General features: G+C 36.9%; 1 protein-coding gene across 5 annotated transcripts in view; it reads right to left on the bottom strand.

Moving 5' to 3' along the window:
* The window catches only part of LOC114308711 (histone-lysine N-methyltransferase ATX2), an 86,453-nt gene that overhangs the window by 17,624 nt on the left and 47,825 nt on the right, over nt 1–21,004 (bottom strand). For 3 of the 5 annotated variants that reach the window (XM_082878080.1, XM_082878082.1, XM_082878081.1), the window contains 11 exons: nt 19,444–19,561; nt 19,253–19,318; nt 19,110–19,171; nt 18,387–18,443; nt 15,376–15,444; nt 15,011–15,215; nt 14,439–14,723; nt 2,552–2,613; nt 2,392–2,469; nt 775–870; nt 46–149 (listed from right to left, as the gene is read on the bottom strand). In XM_082878080.1, the coding sequence (XP_082734206.1) occupies nt 46–149; nt 775–870; nt 2,392–2,469; nt 2,552–2,613; nt 14,439–14,723; nt 15,011–15,215; nt 15,376–15,444; nt 18,387–18,443; nt 19,110–19,171; nt 19,253–19,318; nt 19,444–19,561 (1,202 nt within the window). The remainder of the gene's footprint in view (nt 1–45; nt 150–774; nt 871–2,391; nt 2,470–2,551; nt 2,614–14,438; nt 14,724–15,010; nt 15,216–15,375; nt 15,445–18,386; nt 18,444–19,109; nt 19,172–19,252; nt 19,319–19,443; nt 19,562–21,004) is intronic. The other 2 variants (XR_014335451.1, XR_014335452.1) reach the window with 1 other exon arrangement.

Here is a 21,004-nt window from a genome sequence, read left to right as displayed (position 1 = left end):
ATACACATTATACAGAAAAATTTACAGAGAGACTTCAAGAAATACCTGTAATCATATGTCAGTTCTTCCCACTGTTTAACATCTCTTTTAGCAAATATAATTATATGATCATCACCATTCGCATTTATAACTCTCGAGTAGCAATTAGGCTGCACAGAAAGAACAGAACAAGTAAAAACCAATTCATAAAATCATGCCTTCATTTAGATTGTAATATAAGTAAATGCATCAAAGTAGCACAACTTTCTTCTGATTGTTCCTCAATAGCAAAAGAAAGCTGAGAATACAAAGCAATTATTAGATAATTTTCCCATTTATGTGCAGCGAAAAACATTCTAATAAAAACAGATAAAAATGGAAAATGCCAAAAAAAATTTCAGGTGAGAAGTCATGAGAAACAAATTGTCCTGTAGTTTGTAGTCTGTAGTACCAAGTAAATGATACTAAATCATGCAAGCATTCATTAGCCATTACGAAGAGATATCCCTATATCTTATCTGTATTTAGTCATTTGAAGGTTTTCGCTACTTGAATGAAATAATTAGTTGCTATAATCTCCCAAGTCATACAGGCATAAGCTTAGGATAACTCATCACATACAAAGTTTAATCTACAACCATTTGTTACTACTTCCTCCCTTTCTTGTTCAATAATAAACAAATTAATTTTTCACTAGGGAACTCATCACCCACCAGAACTAAGGAGGAAGATTTTTTCCCGGAAAACACACATTTTTTCATTCTGAAGTAGACAAACAGCAAAAGATAAACTTACTTCACAAGAGTGATTAATTAAATGTGCAATGCTTCCAGCCCTTGTTGCATCAATGACACGCTCATCATCAATACGAAACATGTAAGTCCCAGCACCCTACAAGAGAAAGGAAAAAAATTGTCAAGCCCTTTCCAGAGGTGTTTCTTTCTCTTTCAGCAAGCAAGCATCTAAATATCTGATAAACTATGGAAATATCGCATGATTAAAATTTATGTTGTTCCTTCAGCCTAGCTTGCAAGACATGAATCCCAACAACTACATAACGTATCAGATACCACATGCAAGAGAAGAAAATGATTGTGTAGTTCAAAGAAATTTGCAGGATAACCCTACAAACATATTCGAGACAGATTAACCTGGCATAGCTCAAGAAAATGACAAAAATAATTTTATGAAACAGAGTTCAAGGATCTACAAACAGATGATTCAACCATACAGCTCTTTAACTACAAAAGTGGTGATATACAAACTGAAAAAGTAAACATAATTTATATACAGAATGAAGTGGCTGCATTGGGACTTATCATTTCAATACAAAGTGCCATTTGAATGACATTTAATAACAGAAATGCCACCACCACATCATTCTGGTGATTAAGTTTGTATCAATAGCATTTTCCTAACTACAATTGTACATGAACATTAGTTGTACTCAACTCTTTAACTACAATTGCACATGTGCGACTTCTTGAATCGATGTTTGACATACGTTAATAAATATGCAAGTATGAATGTCAAGAAGACGGAACATTCTAATAAGCATATAACAAAGCAACTAAGTCAAACTAATATGAAATTATTAAAAGCACATCGTGAAAAGAAAGAAGATGACACATTCTCACAGATCACAATACTGCATATTGGAAAGAGGATGACACCCCAATCTGCTCATATAATAGGTTAAAAAGGAGGGCATTTGAATGTTATAAGTGTTCAGTTAAATCAACATGTTGATTTAAAAACAAGGTTCCCCACCATGTTTCTACTCCGTTGTTTATGTTTTATCTCAAAGTGGCAACATTTCCAGCCTTACTGCCAAAAACAGACACAAGTCCATACTATGCCAAGTTGAACTTGCTTATTCTATCTTCCTTTTTTTTTCTTTTTTTTTTCTTTTTGCATTTATTTATTTTTTTTTTCTGTAAAATGAAATGCATGGGACTTTTGGTTAACTAATTTTCTTAGAGATTAAGAAGATAATGAATGAGGAAAAAGCACTAAAGTCCTAATGCACAAAAACGAAGGTGATTTCCTCCCAAGCCTTAGCCTAGACCAAGCCAACTATACCTCTAACAAATAATAACTGCATTATTCCATTAAACATCCATACAATTTTTCAACACCCAACAAGAGATGAACTCCACTACTAGGTATTTTGTAGTTCACTCATTTTTCATTGATTCCATTCTCCAAACAGATAAAATTGACAATGCAATTTAGATTTTCCTTGACGCTAGTTGATTTCAACAAGAGCATATCTAACACACTGAAATTAAAATTTTAAGGCGACCTTTTTAGAATAGTAATTAAATTATTCACGGTTGACTATGTCAACCTTACAGGTGAAATCAGTGCTCTGCTGAATGACACAAAATAATGCACAGACAATATACATACCACTAGCGAATTGTACATGAAGCGTTCTCTTCGGTCAGCCACTGAGGGTCTAACAATCTCACCTATGTATTCAATCACCTACAATGAGATGAAAAATATTAAGCATTTTAGGTATTTCAAATTTTCAGAGTCGATTTTTCAACATAATCACATCATCTACCATGTCTCCTGCTCTGTGTGGCTGTTTTGCAAAGATTCCAAAACCATGTATTCCAGATTTCCCTGGAGACATTAGCAGTCACAACAATCAGCTACAGAAAATTTTCAATCACTCTTTTTCTATAAGAATAAAAAAAAATTTGGATAAATAAACAAACTTTACTGAGAAAGTATGTAGTTGATACAAAGGGATACAAAAATGACGAGCCACAAGACTCGAAACAGAAAACTCAAAGACTAACTAACCAAGCCATCCACAAAATCCACAAAGACTAACACATCCGGCTCAACAGAAAACGTGACCCAACTATGAAGCACCAAAAGTAACCGACTTTCCAACCATGGAACCGATCGAGTGACACCCTGAAAAATGCGCCTAATACGTTCCAACGAAATCAGCCACAATAAACAATGAACAGCAAGCGACCATGCCTTCCAACGCGTTTCCCAACCTTTCCCCCACCCCAACTTTGCAACAACTTCACCACCGACCCCGGTTGTACCCAAGCCAAGCCAAGCCAAAGGTCGCCACTATGAACATCCAAAGCCTCGATGCAACCGGATAATCAATAAGTAAATGATTTACCGTCTCCGCATCCCCATAACACATGCAATACCAATAAATTAGGATATGCCGACATCGAATCAAATTATCAATAGTCAAAATTCAACCTAGAGTCGCCGTCCACACAAAGAAAGCAACTTTGGATGGACTCTCAGGCACCCAAATATACTTCCAAGGAAAAAAATAGTTGCCCCACCCACAAGCACCCGATAGAATGAAAACATTGTAAAAATCCCTTTTGTCCTCGGGTCCCATACCAAAGCATCCTCCCCCACCCACCCCCCCGGGAACCGTAGCCCATACAAGAACCCCAAGAAATCCATCAATTGACCCAACTCCCAATCCTGAACATCACGTTACAAATGAACATTCCAAACCACCGTTTGCCCTTGCCCACTCCCATAAGATGCTACTGGCCTTGTTTGATAGGGCTTATTTCTAGCTTATTTCAGTTTTTAGTTTAATTTAAGCTATTTTGATGTGTTTGGTTCAGCTTAACAATACAGATTATACCTTTTTGTAAATCAAAAATCAACTTATTCTTTGAGTGGGGGGAGGAGAAACTTAATTTATAAGTAAAAAATCAACTTAAGCGCATAGCTGAGATGTGATGGGTAAAATGACTAAAATGCCCCTCACTATTTCAAATTATTACAAGTGTGCCATGTATATAAATCAAAACACTCATTTTTGTCCCTCACACGAGCCAAAGAGGCGATTTCCGGCAAATGGAGGCGATTTCCAGCGAAGGAGATTTCCGGCAATGGGGTGATTTATGGTTCTCTCTCTCTCACTAACCAGAAGGGCAAATCCCTAGCTCGCCATTGATGAACCAGAGCTCGCCATCGACAGTGTGACGATCAAACGGTGACGAACTAGAGCTCGTGATCGACAACCCTATCCACACCCATCACGATCGCAGCAAATCTCTCTCTCCGGCAATCGACAAAATTATCATTTTTATATCATATAAGGGCAAAAACGATAATTATACAAAAAAAAGCTATTTTACAGCTTATCTACCAAACACTACTCTGCTGCTTAAATCCATAATCTCACAGCTGCACCAAACAAATTAACAGCTTAGGTTCACGGCTATAAGCTATAATTTGTTAAGCTATAATCTATAATCACTTTCCCATAGCTCTACCAAACGGGGCCACTGTCGCCTCCTGATCCACAACGACATCAAAAATCAAAGGAAACCTCTCCTCTAAAAGAACATCACCACACCACCTATCCCTCCAAAAGCGAACCCTAACCCCCACACCAACTTAGAAGCTCACCCATTTCCAAAACTCTTCTTGCCCTAATCAAATCCCCTTCCATAAACTTTGCCCATGAGACTGCCCCACCCTATCTGTACACCACTCCCCCCACCCCAAACCATACTAAGCCACCACCACCTTCCTCCATAGTTACTCCCTATCCCCCACAAACCGCTACAACCACTTCCCTAAGAGAGACAAATTGAACTCTATTAAACGTCGAATCCCCAAACCCCCACCCTCCTTTAAGTTAAATGGTAATGAAAACCCTCTCCCCCTCCACCCCATAAAAATATCCCGCTATAAATTTTGGCTAAAATTTTAGAAGAAGAAGATCATCACATATTATATATATATGCATACAAAATTTCAATACAAGCAATTAATATCAAAAAGATATAAACAGAAGAGGAGAAACAAGATACTTAAAAAGAGAAGACAGGAAAACACATATAAGTTATAACAAACCAAACATAAGGTTTCAAACTGACTGGCCCATTGACTAAAAAATAGTTACCCTATCAAGTGAATCAAAAGACATCGATATGATAACTAACATGTGTACCAACAGTTCCTTTTTGTACTTTAAGCCAATAGCCCTTTAATCTCTAAGGACAGACATTACTTGGAAAGCACTAGTCAAGGTTGGGTTTAATGATGTCTTTGGCAGAGAAATCTTAACTCTTAACAACAAAGTCTACACAACACCTTTGTTAGAATTTCTCTCCACCTACCACCTCCACTATCACACACTCCACACCTACCACCTCCACTACCACCCACTTCACCTACCACCTCCACTACCAGCTACACCTACTACCATCTTCTCTTCTATATATAGGAGTTATATAGGAGTTGTAATATATCAATTAACATCAATATCAATCAATAATACATCATTTTTAACATGGTATCAGAGTTATAGGTTAGCTCTTGGTGAGCTTCACCTTCCGGCGGGCGGCAACCTTGCCTTCACCGCCCGCCGGTCCCCTAACCTGTTACATAATCAAATCTCAAACAGACCTGATTCACACCTCCCAAAACATCTCATTTCATTCATCTGTTTCGTACCCTGTTGGCCTTCTTCCTTATCTTGCCGATCGGCGCCACCGCGCTACTTGCCTTGCTGTCACCGCCGTTAGACTTTCCGGCGTTGGTTCTCTACTCGCCGGCCTACTACTCACCGTCCCCCTCCGCGGAGACCAGTCGGCATACATCGCCGGAATCTGACTTCCGATCCTCGTATCAAAAACCCCCAAGAAAACATTGTCGTTGTTCTTCGATCATTGGGTTATCTTTTCATGGTTTGCGTTGCCGGTTATACAGCAGGCCAACGTGCCAAACCCGTTCCTCGTGGGATGTACATTGCAGGTGTCTCCATTCTTGCTGGAACTGCAGTGACAATGTTCCTGCTAGTTATTCTGAATGTTTTCGAGTTCACTCCACGGTATATAATCCCTGTGGCAGGGATGATTGTTGGTAATGCAATGACGGTCACTGGAGTTACCATGAAACGACTCCGGGATGATGTCAAAATCCAAACGAACCTGGTGGAGACAGTGTTGGCTCTCGGGGCTACCCCACGCCAGGCGACAATTCAACAGGTGAGAAGGGCTCTGGTCATTTCCCTCTCCCCGGTATTGGACAATGCCAAAACCGTGGGCCTCATATCACTCCTCGGCCGCTGCTGCAGATTGTGTTGAACATGGCTTTTCTCTCACTAATCTCACCGAAGCATCTCAGATCTGCATATGATGATCTGTGAGATGACAAATAAAAAAATAATAATAAAATAAAATAAAAAAAAATAACAAGAACAAGAAGAATCTCTCTCTTCTCTCTCTGCACCTCTCTAGCTGGTTCTCTCTCTGCAACGCACATGGTTTGGTTTGCACTTTTCATCATTAATATCACACTCTCTTCCACTTTCTTTTCTTTTCTTTTCTTTATTCTCCACTCACAAACAATTATCATCACCTTTTGCACCTCACCCGTTGCTCCACTTTCTTTCTTTTCTTTTATTTTATTTATTTATTTATTTTATTAAAAACAAAAAACAAAAAACAAAAAAAAAAAACAAAAAACAAAAAACAAAAACAAACAAGACGAACTGCAAACTCATTTTATTCATATCGGGCCTCACCCCGATCACCATTTTACACCAAAAAAAAAAAAAAAAAAAAAAACAACAACACCCAAAGATTTGTTTTCTTTTCTGCAGCCGGCCACCCACCGACCTCACTTCTTTGCCTATTCCGCCGGTCTTTTCTTCTTACCTCCGTCTTGGACGGCCCTTGACGGTGTTGCCTCCGTGCTTCCTAGACCACCAAGCAAGTTGCCTCCTCCCTGCTCCTCCACTACAGCATCTGGTGGCCCTCCAAATCGGAACATCACGGTGGCCTTCCGCTTCAGCTCCTTGTTTTCTGCCCTTAACACGCTTATCTCTGCTCGCACATCCTTATACATGCGTTGGAGCAGAGCCAGCTGGGAATTTAAATGCTGCACCTCATTTGTCCTACTCTGCAGCCGGTTCGACAAATTTGTGACCGCCGTCATGGTTTCCACGCATGACTTCAGAGTATACTGATTAGCCTCAATATCAGTTTGCAGCGCCATTTTTTGCTCCACCGACCGCATCGGAAAGTTCAATGGAGCAAAACCAGAGGTGTTTGGTTGAGGTTCACTGGCCACCGCACCAGTTATTTCTCTTGTGGGCTCGTTCAGTTCTGGAAAGAGCGTGAGCAGGTTCTGGGTAGCTGGCCGGGAAGAAGAGGCCATGTTTTTGGGTTGCTAAGTGTTTCAGCGAAATAGCAATTTCAGACTGGTAATGTTCGGAAGGGTTGGTGACAGAATGGCAACAGAGTGTTCCAGAATCTCTTTCTCAGAAACGGAAGAGTTTTTTTCAAAGGATTTTCGGCGGTTTCAGACTGGTTTGCACAGCCTTCGCCTCAACCTTGGTTAAATAGTCGAGGCAGCCACGCGTATCGCGCGCCACTTGCCGCCAGACGACAAACGGGCACGCCAACCAAGACACTCACGTGCCTCGCCATCATGTCCGGCACATCTTTTTATGACTTGAGCTCGCCTTTTGATGGCATGCCTTTTGAAAGATTGGGCACACCTTTTGAGGGTGCGACTTTTTAAGGGTCCGACAAGACTGTAAACTGTCCCGACATTGATTCCGGTTAGCTCCTTTATGGGTCCGACAAGACTCTGTAAACTGTCCCGACATAGATTCCGGTTAGTTTCTACAAGGGTCCGACAAGACTCTGTAAACTGTCCCGACATTGATTCCGGTTAGTTTCTACAAGGGTCCAGCAAGACTCCGTAAACTGTCACAACAACTGTCACAACATTGTCTGCTACAACGGTCCGACATGACCCCATAAACTGTCTTCTACAACGGTCCGACATGACCCCATAAACTGTCTTCTACATCGGTCTGACACCACCATACAGTGTCCTCTACCACGTTATGACACCCCCATACAGTGTCATCTACAACGTTATGACACCACCATCCAGTGTCTTCACCAATGGTCTGACACGACCATACAGTGTCTCCTATCTTTTTTTTTTTATTATTTTTATGTATTTTCTTGTTTTGTTCCTCTCTTCAAACTCAAGTTGGTTAGTTTCTATCCTCCTTGAGTTTGCGGGGGGCTGTTAGAATTTCTCTCCACCTACCACCTCCACTATCACACACTCCACACCTACCACCTCCACTACCACCCACTTCACCTACCACCTCCACTACCAGCTACACCTACTACCATCTTCTCTTCTATATATAGGAGTTATATAGGAGTTGTAATATATCAATTAACATCAATATCAATCAATAATACATCATTTTTAACAACCTTTCCAATGTTAAAAAGGTGAATTAACTGCCTTGAAATAGATTGGCCAAGAGTTGTGACATAATTCTTTAGAACAAGCTTCCAAAGTCCCAAAAGTATCTGCAGGGATTCATTTATCTCACCTCCAAAAAAATAATAATAATAATTTGAAACGGGCAAAGTACTATTCTAGAAGCATCTACTATGAGTTTCTAAAAGTCTGGAGAGGCCGGAAATAATGATATTCAAATGAAAGGAAAATAATGATATTCAAAGGAGAGGAAAATAATTCAAAGTATTCAAAAAATAAAGAAAGAAAAAGACAATAATAAAGTAATGTAATATAGCAGCCAGCAATGAAGGCTTTAACAAAAATGTATCTCTAGAATAGCATCAAAAGGGAATGGGATGTTTTCCCAAATCATTGAGGTTCATAGTGGGTAATGGTTTGAAGATCCATTTTTGGCAAGACCTTTTGTTTGCAAAGGAAAGGTTTGGAGATGATTTCCCCTTCTCATGCTAGGATTGTGATTTTGATAGAGGAGCTATAGTTAGTGACTATTTTAGAAAAGAAAGGGATAACGTCTTTTGGGCATCTTGTTTCGTCAGGAGTTGAATGATTGGGAGGCGGTAGATTTGTTAAGGACTCTTGGAATGCTTTATCAAATGTTAGTCCCAAGGGGAGGAGAAAATGCTCTGATTTGGCTGGCCTTGATAGGTGCTGAAATGTACACATTGAGGACCTCTAAAGTACATCTGTTAGGTCTTTAAATCATTGTTACTTGACGGTTTTTAAAAGGTTTGCATATGTGCAAGTCACTTGGGCTCTTGGGATGAAATTGAGCATAAGTTCAAGTATTTGAGGTCCAAAGAGTGAAATCAATTGAAGATGGAATGCACAAAAGCGGACTTGAAGACAATGGCGAGGTTGAAGTCACCCACAGGTCTTTTCTCATGATCACCATGCATATCAGTCTACTTTTTTTCCATGATTTCAAATTAGACAGGTCCCACTGGGCGTGCCAATTTATGCTAGTAAAATTTTAGATAGGCTAAGATCAACAGGGCCTTAACACAATTTTTACCATACACAATGATCAAACAATTATGTTGTTGTTCTATGCCTTGAAAGCTTCAAGGACTTCCTTAGAGTAAAAACAACGGCAACACAAACAGAAAATAGAAATGAAAAATAATAAAACTGAATTAATTAATCTTCAAAGGGAAAATGAGTACAAATAGGGACTATCGAAATAGTCAAGGAACAAATCTAAATCAATTCTACTCCTAAGCCTAAAAGATATAACCCAATGTGTAGGGTTTCTTGATGACCATAGCCTTTAAAATGAAGCCATAGATGGCTATTTATAGAAAAGTGTAGGAAAAAACTACCTAGATGACTACCATCTAAGTAACCACCAATAACTTCCTACATCTCTCATCTTCATTACTACAATGCCATGTGTCCTTCATAACTTCTCTCAACCTCCAAGTGATCAAGAGAGTACCACATATCTTTTCCATCTTCAATATTGTCTTGCCACTTGTCCTCTATGCCTTCAATCTAAAGTAACTTCTCTTAACTTCCAGTTGGATAAGAAAGTGCCATACGTTTTGCAAAAACAATACAAATAATAATAATATTAAGTCTAGATGGGGCCATAGTTACTCTTTTAAGATGGCTCATGGCATAAATCAGCAAGCCAAAATCAACTGGACTAGATGTGGCCATAGTTGATGCAATTCTTGAATATCGCTTATGGCCTAAATTGACAGGCCACAATCGACAGAAAATAATTTAAGGTGCATATGGAGGTTAAATCTTTTTATGGTGTTCTTTTAGGCCGAAGGAATATTTGATCCCTTAGAAGGCCATTTGGGGACAAAAGCCACCTCCATGGTTCTCTTTTTGTTTGCACCTTGGTGCACGCAAAGATTATTCACATCGATAATCTAATTTGGAGGAATCAAATTTATGTATGTTGGTATGTATGTGTAAGAAAGATAATGAATCAATGGAACATCTTCTTATTCATTGTGTGGTGGCCCAGGAGCTTTGTTTGGTCTTTGTTCCTTATTTTCTATGATGCCTTGAGTTTTCCCTTCTTCCGTCTTGGGATTGTTATTTTCGTGGAGAGGAACTAGAGTTGAAAGGAGGTCTTGGTGATTGGGCCTCTTGGCATTGATGTGGACCATTTGGAAGGAGCACAACATAACTATTGATGGTGTTTTGAGACGACTCTTTTTGCTTTAATTTTAAAAAGAAGAATTTTGGACATTTTGTATAATTGGTTATTGGGTGAAGTTGTACCATCCTCAAACCAAATTTTGGATTTTGTAGAGCATTTAGATTAGTTTGTTTGTATAGGTGTTTTGTCTTGTGTTTTATGCATGGATATAATACACTCACACTTGTCAAAAAATTGCCTGCTAAAATAAGAAACTGACACAATAAATGGTGGTGCTATTGCTAGGAGAGGTTATAGACGTTGCAGTGATAGTTGTGCCAGTTAGAACAGTAGTTACATTTTTCCTATTTCTTTTCTTTTTTGGTGGGGCGTAGGTTGAGAGAGTATGCTTGGAGGTTTGACAATGGCAGTAATAATAAGTAATAACATCACAGAGTGGTAGTGGAGATGGTAGCCGCAGAAGTATCACTAATCAAGCAACACAAACAGAAATTTTTGGAGGATAGTATGGCTGTTATTTAATGTAGTTTCTAAAGATAAAAGATTTATAAAAGTTTCCACATAAACCCATCAATATTACAAAAAAGAAAAAAGAAAAATCAATGAAGCAAACAAATATTATAAGGCTCTGCATGCATATTCCACCACCAAAATAGGTGTGACTTTGAATTTATAGAAAAGCAGCAACAACTCAAATTCAATTGCAGTTTTACCAAATCCTCGAGAATCTCAATACAGATCAAAATGAAATTATCTAATTAGCCGGTCTCGGCATTGCAAACTGGAAGCATAAACTTTCATGGAAGGACAACATTCAACTTAACAGAGCATTGATTAGTAGAATAAATGCTTTCAATGTCAAAATGAGTCTTACGCTTACGTGTCATGAGTATGCATGTAAATGTCCAATTAGTGGGTTGAGAGTCCTATTAATTGTGGTCTATAAATAGGTGATGTAACAGCTATTGTCTTAGATTTGGTTAAAGAAAATAGAATTGATAGGAGCAAAGTGCTCTCATCTCTCTAACCCCGGGGGTTACCTCTAGTCGGGGATTATTATTCTCTCTCTTGATTTGATATTCTTGTTTGCATTTTAGTTGCATTATTTGGTATCAGAGCCTCTACACTTGACATTTGTTCCATAAATGTCCTGCTTCCATAAAATTTAAAAATAAAAATAAAATAAAAAATTCATCAACTTCGAATTTGAGTATCAATATCTCTTCATGCAAGCTAGAATCTCTTCAAAAGTTGTGATTGGAGTCAATCAAAGTTCATCCATTTCACTTTATAATCACCTCCTGATGGAATCTCAGTGTGGTCGTGAACCTATTCAAAGTCAGAGTTCACATCGTCACACTTGAACTAAACCTAAAACTGATGGTGAAAGTCAGAGAAGAATCACAACTAGATCTCACTTTGTGAATCGGCATCACAACCTAAGACTCGACATCGTGACTTGGTTTCATCTTGTGGTTCGCCATCGGGACTGGATTTCATTTTGTGAGTCAACAACGTGATCCAATCTCGATCTTTGAATTGACTGTGCAACTTGATCTCCATCACAAAGGTATTGAACGTCAGATTCAACTTTCAAGCGCTTCGAACCCTAGCAGAGTTGATTCAAACAGGAATTGGTGTTGCGATTTGTTCAAACCATCTGATTCGAGTGCTTCAAACAAGAATTGGTGTCTGATTGGTTCGAAATCCTTCAGATCTTGTTTGATTTCTGCTGCTTGCCCTCGATTTGTGTCCAATTGGTTCAAAATCCTTGTTTGGTTCAAATCCTTCAAATTAGTGTCCAAGAAACTACATCAATGCTTTGATTTGGATTAATATGGTTTGAATCGTTCAGAAATGTGTTCGAAAGGCTTGATTAAAGACTTATTTTTGTTGATTTGGTTCAAATTTCTCAAATTTGAGTCTAAATGGATTGCTTGTTTTGGATTGAGCTCGATTTGTGTTCGATCGCTTCATATTGCTTTGATTTGGTTCCGATTGGAATTCAAAACAAAAGTTCCATTTGGAAAATTGTGTTGATTACTTAGTCTATTGTAAGAGCTTTGCTTTGCATTTATTATGGCTCACAAGGGTAGAAGAGGTAGGGACATAGGTCTCACTATGAATTTTGGTGAAGGTGCTGAGTTGAATCCATATATTCAAAAGCAAAATGCTATTCAAAATTAAATATCAGAATCAAAGAAATAAGATGAAGCAAATGAGTAACAAATTTTGCCTTGGCAGAGGTACAATGATATCTTTGAAAACTTTCAAAGAGCTTATCTGTATGTTTGGCACTCCTTTATGCCTCTATAGGACGGTGTTTTGAGTTGAGTAAGCGCTGCTTGTTGTGATACTCATTTGACAATTGCATCCAAGGAAAGGAAGCAAGTAGTGTGCAATGCAAAATTCAGGCTCATGATCAGCTTCTTTCAAGTTTGTTCTTGTCTCGTGGATGCATTGTTAATCATGTTATTATGTTGTGTCACATTCCTCAGCCTTGCCTTAGAAGACATCTTTTGCCAACCTATTGGTCTCATCCCGACAGGGTGAGCACTCCTCTACACAAGTATGCAGGTCAGAGGTGAAGGAGCTTGGGAAAATGGGGGTTTGTTCAAGATTTAGCAAGAGGGTATGGGCATGATGGGAGTTGTCACTTTTGCACCTTTGATTGTTAGCCGAGAATGCAGTTTAATGTATTTACGGAAGGATGAGTTGTGAAAATCACGTTTGCGATGAGCAAGGAACTCAACGCCTATTCCTCGCCTACGGATACATTGAGCGATGTTAAATTGAGTTCACTTAGTTATTGCTTAAACTCGAGGACAAGATTCTTCTAAGACAGAGTACCTATGAAGCACGGACACCTCACCAAAAGTGACGTACAAGTGTCCGACACATGTCGGACACGGACACGCGCCAGACACATGTTGGACACGCTGTAGAGAGTCGGACACGTTGGGACACGCTGAGGACACATTGGGGACACATTGATGACATGTGTTGGACACTTAGAGGACCATGTTTTTTTTAAAAAAAAAAATTTTGAAAAAAAAAAAAACTAAAATAGCATATCTAAGGTTGATAGATTTGATAAAATTAAATATTTGACATAAAATAAATATTAAACATTTAAAAATTTGACATATGATAAATATATAAAATCATATGTTTTGCCCGTTTCCCCAACATGTGTCCTGCATTTTTTAAAATTTGCGTATCCGTGTGTCCGTGTTGTGTTACGTGTCCGTGCCCGTGCTTCTTAGGGAGTACTAATGTAGTAGAATAAATGTCAAAAGGATTCCTATGCATCATGAGTTTGTGTGTAAATGCCCAATTAGTGGGTAAAATGTCCTATTAATTGTGGTCTACAAATATAATAGGTGATGTAACATTTATTGTACTCGGCTTTTGATTACAGAACAAAGATTTCATTGGAGCAAAGTGCTTTGGTTTCTCTCTCTAACGGTAGGGATTACCCCAATGTTGAGGATATGTCTTATCTCTTGATTTGATATTCTTGATTGCATTTTGGTTGCATTAAAAACAGCCCCCATAAATGCAATTAAACCACAAACTAACATGTCTTACTATCACATGACATGTTAATTTTAGTGCTCGTTGTCCGCTATCATGATTACATTCAATGTGGACAGTGTCCCAACACTAAATAACATGAGAAATACTAAATGATAGAAGAAACAAAGCTGAGCAGGTGAAAGCCCTACATATCAGTTCACCAAATAGACCGTATCTGCTTCTTTGGTCAAATAAAGCAATAAAAAACATTTTCTAAGGTTCAAGTATTACAAAGACAATGTCAAAAAATGGGTCTAACAATGAATTAAAATGGATTGAATAAAAGTGGGGGGGGGAAACCTAAAAGGTCTAGACAGAAATATATAGAATGTTTTGCAAGAACACAGCTAGCAAAATTCTAGCAACAGGAAACAATATGAGGAAAAAACTTTAACTCAAATGATGCACAAAGTTAAAATTTAAAGAAAACAAACTTTGCGCTTACCGAACGTCAATCTTTTTCTATAAGTTTCTCTCATGTATTTGTATTTCTCAGCCATAGAAAGTATGCTCTCGGGAGCATCAAGCTCAGACGTCTTTAGCTCTTGAAGACTGAGGGAGAATTTAGAACCAGCATCTGCAGTAGAAGGTAGTGTATTTCCCAAGGCCTCATGTCGACAGTATCCACCGACCAAATAAGGCCTTTGCTCTACAAATAAACGCTTCAAGGATGCAGCAGCAAGAACTTCAGGTTCTTTCCTCCCTCTTCTACCAATACAATTATAAGGCTCTGTCCAATGAAGAGAAATAAATATTACAAACCCATTATACATACTGACACTGACAGAACCAAACATGATATAGAATTTTTAAACAGCAAAACAATTTAAAAAGTGCGTGGCACCAATTAGATTTACACACTACCCAGATGTGCAATTCCAAAGGAAAAGAAAGAGACAGAGAGAAGAAAAAAACCAAAAGAAAAATGACAGTCAAAATAGAGGAGGGGGTGTCATATTCATGAGAATCGATCAGTTCAAAGATTATAAATAGAACAAAGAATATATGAGAACATACCACTACGAGCGCAACCAGATGGATTAACCAGAGGACTGTATTCTGAATATTGACGGGCAACTGGCACAATACAATCATCAGCTGTTAAAAGCTCACTAGATGGTGACCTGTGCTTCTTGCAGAAGGAAAGCATACGAATGCACTGTGCATCCTCATCCTCATCCTCATCCATACACATGAGATTAAGTCCGTCCTCACTTTCAAGCTATAAAAACATACGACCACCAAAATGTAAATAACAGGCATATATGAATCTCGCTATCGATCAACGAAAACAGAATAAATTGTCAAGCAAACAGTTTACATATATGCATTTTTATGCATGTAAAAAGTCCAAGAAGGTACATAGGAGGAAGGAAAAGTACCTCAACACAAAAACCAGCAGCGCGTGCACAAAGCGGATGATATGCTACGCAACAAGTATTGTTTGAACACTGTAATTCAATATTATAACAAATAATTAAAATAAACAAAAAAGAAGATAAAAAATAATGAAGAAATCATTTATATCACAAAATACAAGTCAATTCCCAGAAAATGAGACTATGGCTATCACCATTTAATTATACTCAAGTACTACATGAATATTAGTTTTATTAACTGTACCTACAAACTATTTTCTTTCCTTCAGATAAACTCAAAGAAGAGGTGACAGGACATCAGAAAATTATTCTCATTCTACAGAAATTTTTCTGTTGACAAATTGTCTTGCAAATTGAATTGGCTGGAACAAGGTACATGAAGCCAGACCCAAAAGGTTAATATTCAATCTTTGGTAAGTTGTCATGCAGAATCCAGGTAGATTGTCAGAACAATGTTGCAAGTCACAACCACCAATCATCACCAAAGTTAGAGAGTGAAACCTGAGCACTTTGCTCTAATCAATATCTATATTCTTTAATTTAAGGCTAATTACAAATGAGATTACATCACCTATTTATAGACTAAGACACTTTAAATAATACGACACTTAACAGACAAAACTAATGACACTTAAGCGTAAGAATCATTTTGTATTAAAAGATGTTTAATTATACAAAATCAAGATGGTAGTCATTCACATAAAATAAATAAATCTAAGATCTTAATATACAAAACAATAGGCATTAGAACAGTTCCTGTGATCAATATAATATAACAGGTGTTAGCAGGCTCAGCCTAATCCTCAATGAGGCCTAAAGCGAAATCTTAATAAGAGCCTTTTTTATATTTAAATCTATAACTTCTACCATTGGGACCTTTAGTCTAGGTGATTATTTTTAGCTAGACCTTTGTATGAGAAGTTTTTTCCCTGGACCTTTGGATAATTGACAAATTTTTTAGCCTCTAAAGATATAGCTTTATTTTTTTTTTTTTTGATAAATCTAGAGATATAGCTTTATGAAGCACAGATACTTCAAATGGGGTGACGTATCCGTATCGTATCCGTATCAGATATCGATACTCGTTGGATACTAGCGGATACGTACCGGATACTTATTAAAAGCATTGGATACTTATTAATTAATTTTTCATTAATTTTGGAGTATCGGATACTTAATTTTGAAGTATCGGATACTCCAAGTCATGTATTACTTGTTTTACGAAATTAGAATTGTAGCATTTCTTGCATAATATTATAATATAACACAGTTGCAAGGATAAATATAATAATATTTTTCTAATACTTTACTTAGTTCTTTGATAAGAAGAACATAGTGAATTAAATAATGGAATTTGTCAAATTGATGTATCCTAATTGTTTTATGCATGTCTCCTATAACTACATAGAAAGTAAGGATTAATAAAAGAATATAACAATAGTAAAATTAAATATCAAAAAATAAATAAGCAAGTAAACTTTAATATAATATTTTTTACTAGTGTCAAAGGGAAAAACACATAGACAAGTTGTGGATTGTTCTATTATTATAATATAAACATAAATAAAATATTTGCAAGACCTACTAAAAATTTAAAAAATAAACAAGCTACTAGCTTAAATTAATACATAATACTTAAATGTTAGTATTTTGCATTATAAATTACATCGTGATTTTTCAACATTCTTTAACTTATGTGTAACTCATGACTACTAATTTTAAAAACTATGGCCTTGTTTGGTTTGATTTTGGGAGAAATTTTTTGGAAATATACTCTACAAACACTTTTTAAGAGGAATCAAACCAAACAGATTTTTCTAAAAAAACCCTCAGAAATGTGTTTGGTTATCCAATTTTCAGGATTACTTTTGAAACATGTTTGCAAAAAAGGCAAACCAAACAAGTTTTTGTACTTTTATCTCAAAAACTACTTTACAAAAAAGTAAACCAAACAAGTTTTTGTACTTTTTATCTTAAAAACTACTCTACAAAAAGGCAAACCAAACAAGTTTTTGTTTTTTTTTATCTCAAAAACTACTCTACAAAAAAACTAAAATTATTTTAGAGAGAATATTTAGAAAAAGACAAACCAAACAAGTTTTTGTACTTTTTATCTCAAAAACTGCTCTACAAAAAAAGCCAAAGTTATTTTAGAGAGAATATTTAGAAAAAGGCAAACCAAACAAGTTTTTGTACTTTTTTATCTCAAAAACTACTCTACAAACACAAACCAAACACACCCTATATTTTCCACAAATGTATCCTAGCCGTACCCGTGTCCTATGTTTTTAAGTTTTGTAGCATCTCTGTATCCGTATCCATGATTCCTAGGCTTGGTATCACCATAGGTTGCTCGCTCACAAAATGGGGCTATCTATACCTAGGTAAATCAAAATCTAAGACAATGGTAAAATGCTTCAAATCAAAAGGTATTAGAAGGGTAAGCAAAGCAAAGACAAAAAAGTACCCCGCACACAAACTCCCACTTACAATTGAGTATGCAAGTGCTAATAGGTAGGCAACGTTACCGCCACTTTTTTGTGGAGACGCTAATTCTCATAACTCAAATTCATGCCACAAGGCTAATGGTGGATAGCAATTTCCATCATATTGAGTTGCAACCTTTAAAGGTAACACAATATTGAACCTAGTTACCAAACTAGTGGGATCTAAACAAAGAAATAGTAAGAATCGCTAGCCTCAAAACCCTAAAAAAAAAAAAAGGATTACTATGACATCAAATGTGCAATACATAATTCTGAAAGAGAAGGGCTAGAAGAACAAAGTACTCATTGTTAAAATCACTACAACGTCAAGAAAACCCAAAGATCCTATCAATCTACTTTTCCTTTGAATTTTTTAAGTTCAACAAGTGCATGGCCGCCTGGCACATAATTATGTAACTAAAAATAGGACCCGAAAAAGTTGAGAATAGTAAAGTACCATTATAAGATCAAATTATGGATGGACAATTAGAAATAACAATCACAGTAATTATACAGTTCCACTCTTACCTGGATGCAAGCTCCATAAGAAACCCGACAGATGCTGCATAAAAGCTTCCAGCGGTCCTAAGAGAGAAAACATAAGCGATATAACGGGAAAAGATAAAATTTTGCTAAAACTTAGAACACTCGGAGCCCTTTGTTGTTATTTTGTTCTACGTTTCAGTCCTAGTTTGGATAGAAATAACATAGTTGTGACACTTACGTTCTATTTAGATTGCAGGATAAGAAAAGAAAAGACATTATTATTGTCTCCAATCTAAGTGAGAAAATAAAAGAAATTATTGTTTTTTATCACTATCATGTGTGGATCAGTAAGAAAGCGAAGCATGTGATATAAAAGGATATGAGTGGGATTTAGTTGTTTTCCTTTGTATTTTAATGGGCAACCTTGATATTATGAAAAACACTATAACCAATCAGTTTGTTTCTCACCAACTCTCACCACTTTTGGTGAGAAATGAAACCTATAAAATAAGATATATCTTTCTTACTATTCATCACTTCTCACCTAACTTATCAACCAAACATGAGAGAAAAAAAATCATATTTCTCATCATTTCCCACCAAATCACTTGATCCAAACAGACTGTTGGGGTTCACATTGGAGATTATTGGTAATATTGAAGTTTATCTATATCATCACAAGGAAACCACTATGGAAAAGAACATAATCAATAAATAAAAAAAAGTCATTGCAATACAAATTATAAATAAATAAGGGAAAATTACCTTGGCGATTCTACTAATTCCATCAATGGGCTCCATTTTCTTGACATCAGATAAACAAGTTTCTGAAACATACTAGGTCAGTCAACAAAAACCGTACATGATGCTACCAAAGAAACTAAGATGTTCAATATACACTCAGAAACCTGGTATCCATATGGCACAAGCAAGATGTGCCCAGCGTCCATCCAATGTAGGCTTCATAGCACCCCCTGGAAAAAAAGTTAATTCCAGATTCCATGATGTATAACCATTGCAGCAACATAAAAAAATATTAAAAAAACATTTGGTGATAAGACGAAAAAGAAAAAAGGAAAAATTCATGACATTGAACTACCTACTACAGGACAAAGGCAGCAGGGTGGGGGGGAGTCAGGAGCTCCTGGACGACACAAGCTGCATAACCAAAGTACCCCATCAACAGGCTCTAGTTCCCCATAGCACTTAGCATGAACCTGAGAAACCATAACTCAAATTATGAATTGACCAAGAAGCACCTAAGTAGCATACACTTCTTTCAAACCACAATAGGAGTGCGATCACAAGCTAAGACTAGGAAGGATGCATCGAAATAAGCTCCTCCCACTTCAGCAACATCAGTAATTTATCTAATCTCTATATTACTACAGGTTCGGTGATATTAGTCCATGCACAACACAGAAAGACATTGGACAGGCAACACACATGATACGGCACAGAGGCATTAACATGGGCAATATCTAACAAGATTAGGAGATACTGCAATATAGAATAATATATTTTCATATGTACACACATGTTAGATAAGAACTTTATTCAATTTTATAAATTTCTATAGCAACAAGTATATGATGCAGAAGATCAAACATGTCAATAATTTTTTATTTTTTTTGAAAAGCAACAAAACATTTTATTAAAGGGTAAATTACACTATGCCCCCTTTAAGTTTCAATATTTTTCAACTTTAAGTTCTTTTTCCCCACATTGCTCCCTAGCATTTCTAATTTTTTTCCCAATATACTAAAAACCAATGTCTGTCCAAAATTGGATGGAAAATGACATGTTGGCAGTCACGTGACATAATAAAACATTATTATACAAAATTAATACCCAAAACGCTAACCTTAACCCTTCCAACCCCTCTTTCTCTCCTCCCTCTCTCATGGAAGCTCCCTCTCTACTCTGCCTCCAGCATTGCCATCTCGCTCCCAAACCAAATACGGGTGTGTTGGCGTTCACGATGGTGGCTGTAACACCCTAGTTTTTATTGCATGACATGTATATTTTCATTTCACACTTGAAAGTTTAGTCTTGAATTGTTTTCCTTCGCTATATAAAAGGCTAGGAACATGCAATATCAATTGTCTTAAGAGATGATTTGCTATGTTAAGTTTTCTATATGCTACTTATATGATTTGCCTATTTGATATCATATGCTTCTTTGATATGAAATGAATTGAGATTCAAGATTGAAAATTTTCTTTTGGACACTGCTGTTGGAATTAGGAAATACTGATATTATAATTATGGTAGTGTTGGAATTAGGAAATAGTGATATTGTAATTATGGTAGTATGTATAAAAAACTGTGATTATGTCAATCAAAGATTTAATACCTTTTTTTTTATCTTCGTTTCCTATTTTGTAATATTGTTTCATTATAAATACAAGGCTTTACCTCATTCATAGGTAAGCCTAAACAATTCTTTTCATCCAATTTGATATCAGAGCTTGGTTAGGCCTGTGACTGGTGTGCCGTTTGTCTAGCTAGTGTAGGTTGTGGTCTAGGAGGGTGTGTTGGAATGTGTCTCACATTGCCTGGAGTTGCCCCATCTGTGCTAGTTATAAGGTTTCAATTCCCTCTCCTTAATACTTGGGTTTTAAGAAGAAGTGTAGGCTAGGCTTCACTCAAGTTCCTGG

This window comes from Camellia sinensis, chromosome 7 (genome assembly GCF_055761805.1).
Source record: "Camellia sinensis isolate YWXY chromosome 7, ASM5576180v1, whole genome shotgun sequence".
Lineage (NCBI taxonomy): Eukaryota > Viridiplantae > Streptophyta > Magnoliopsida > Ericales > Theaceae > Camellia > Camellia sinensis.
Note: the sequence above shows the minus strand (reverse complement) of the source record. Positions and strands in the feature narration are given on the sequence as shown.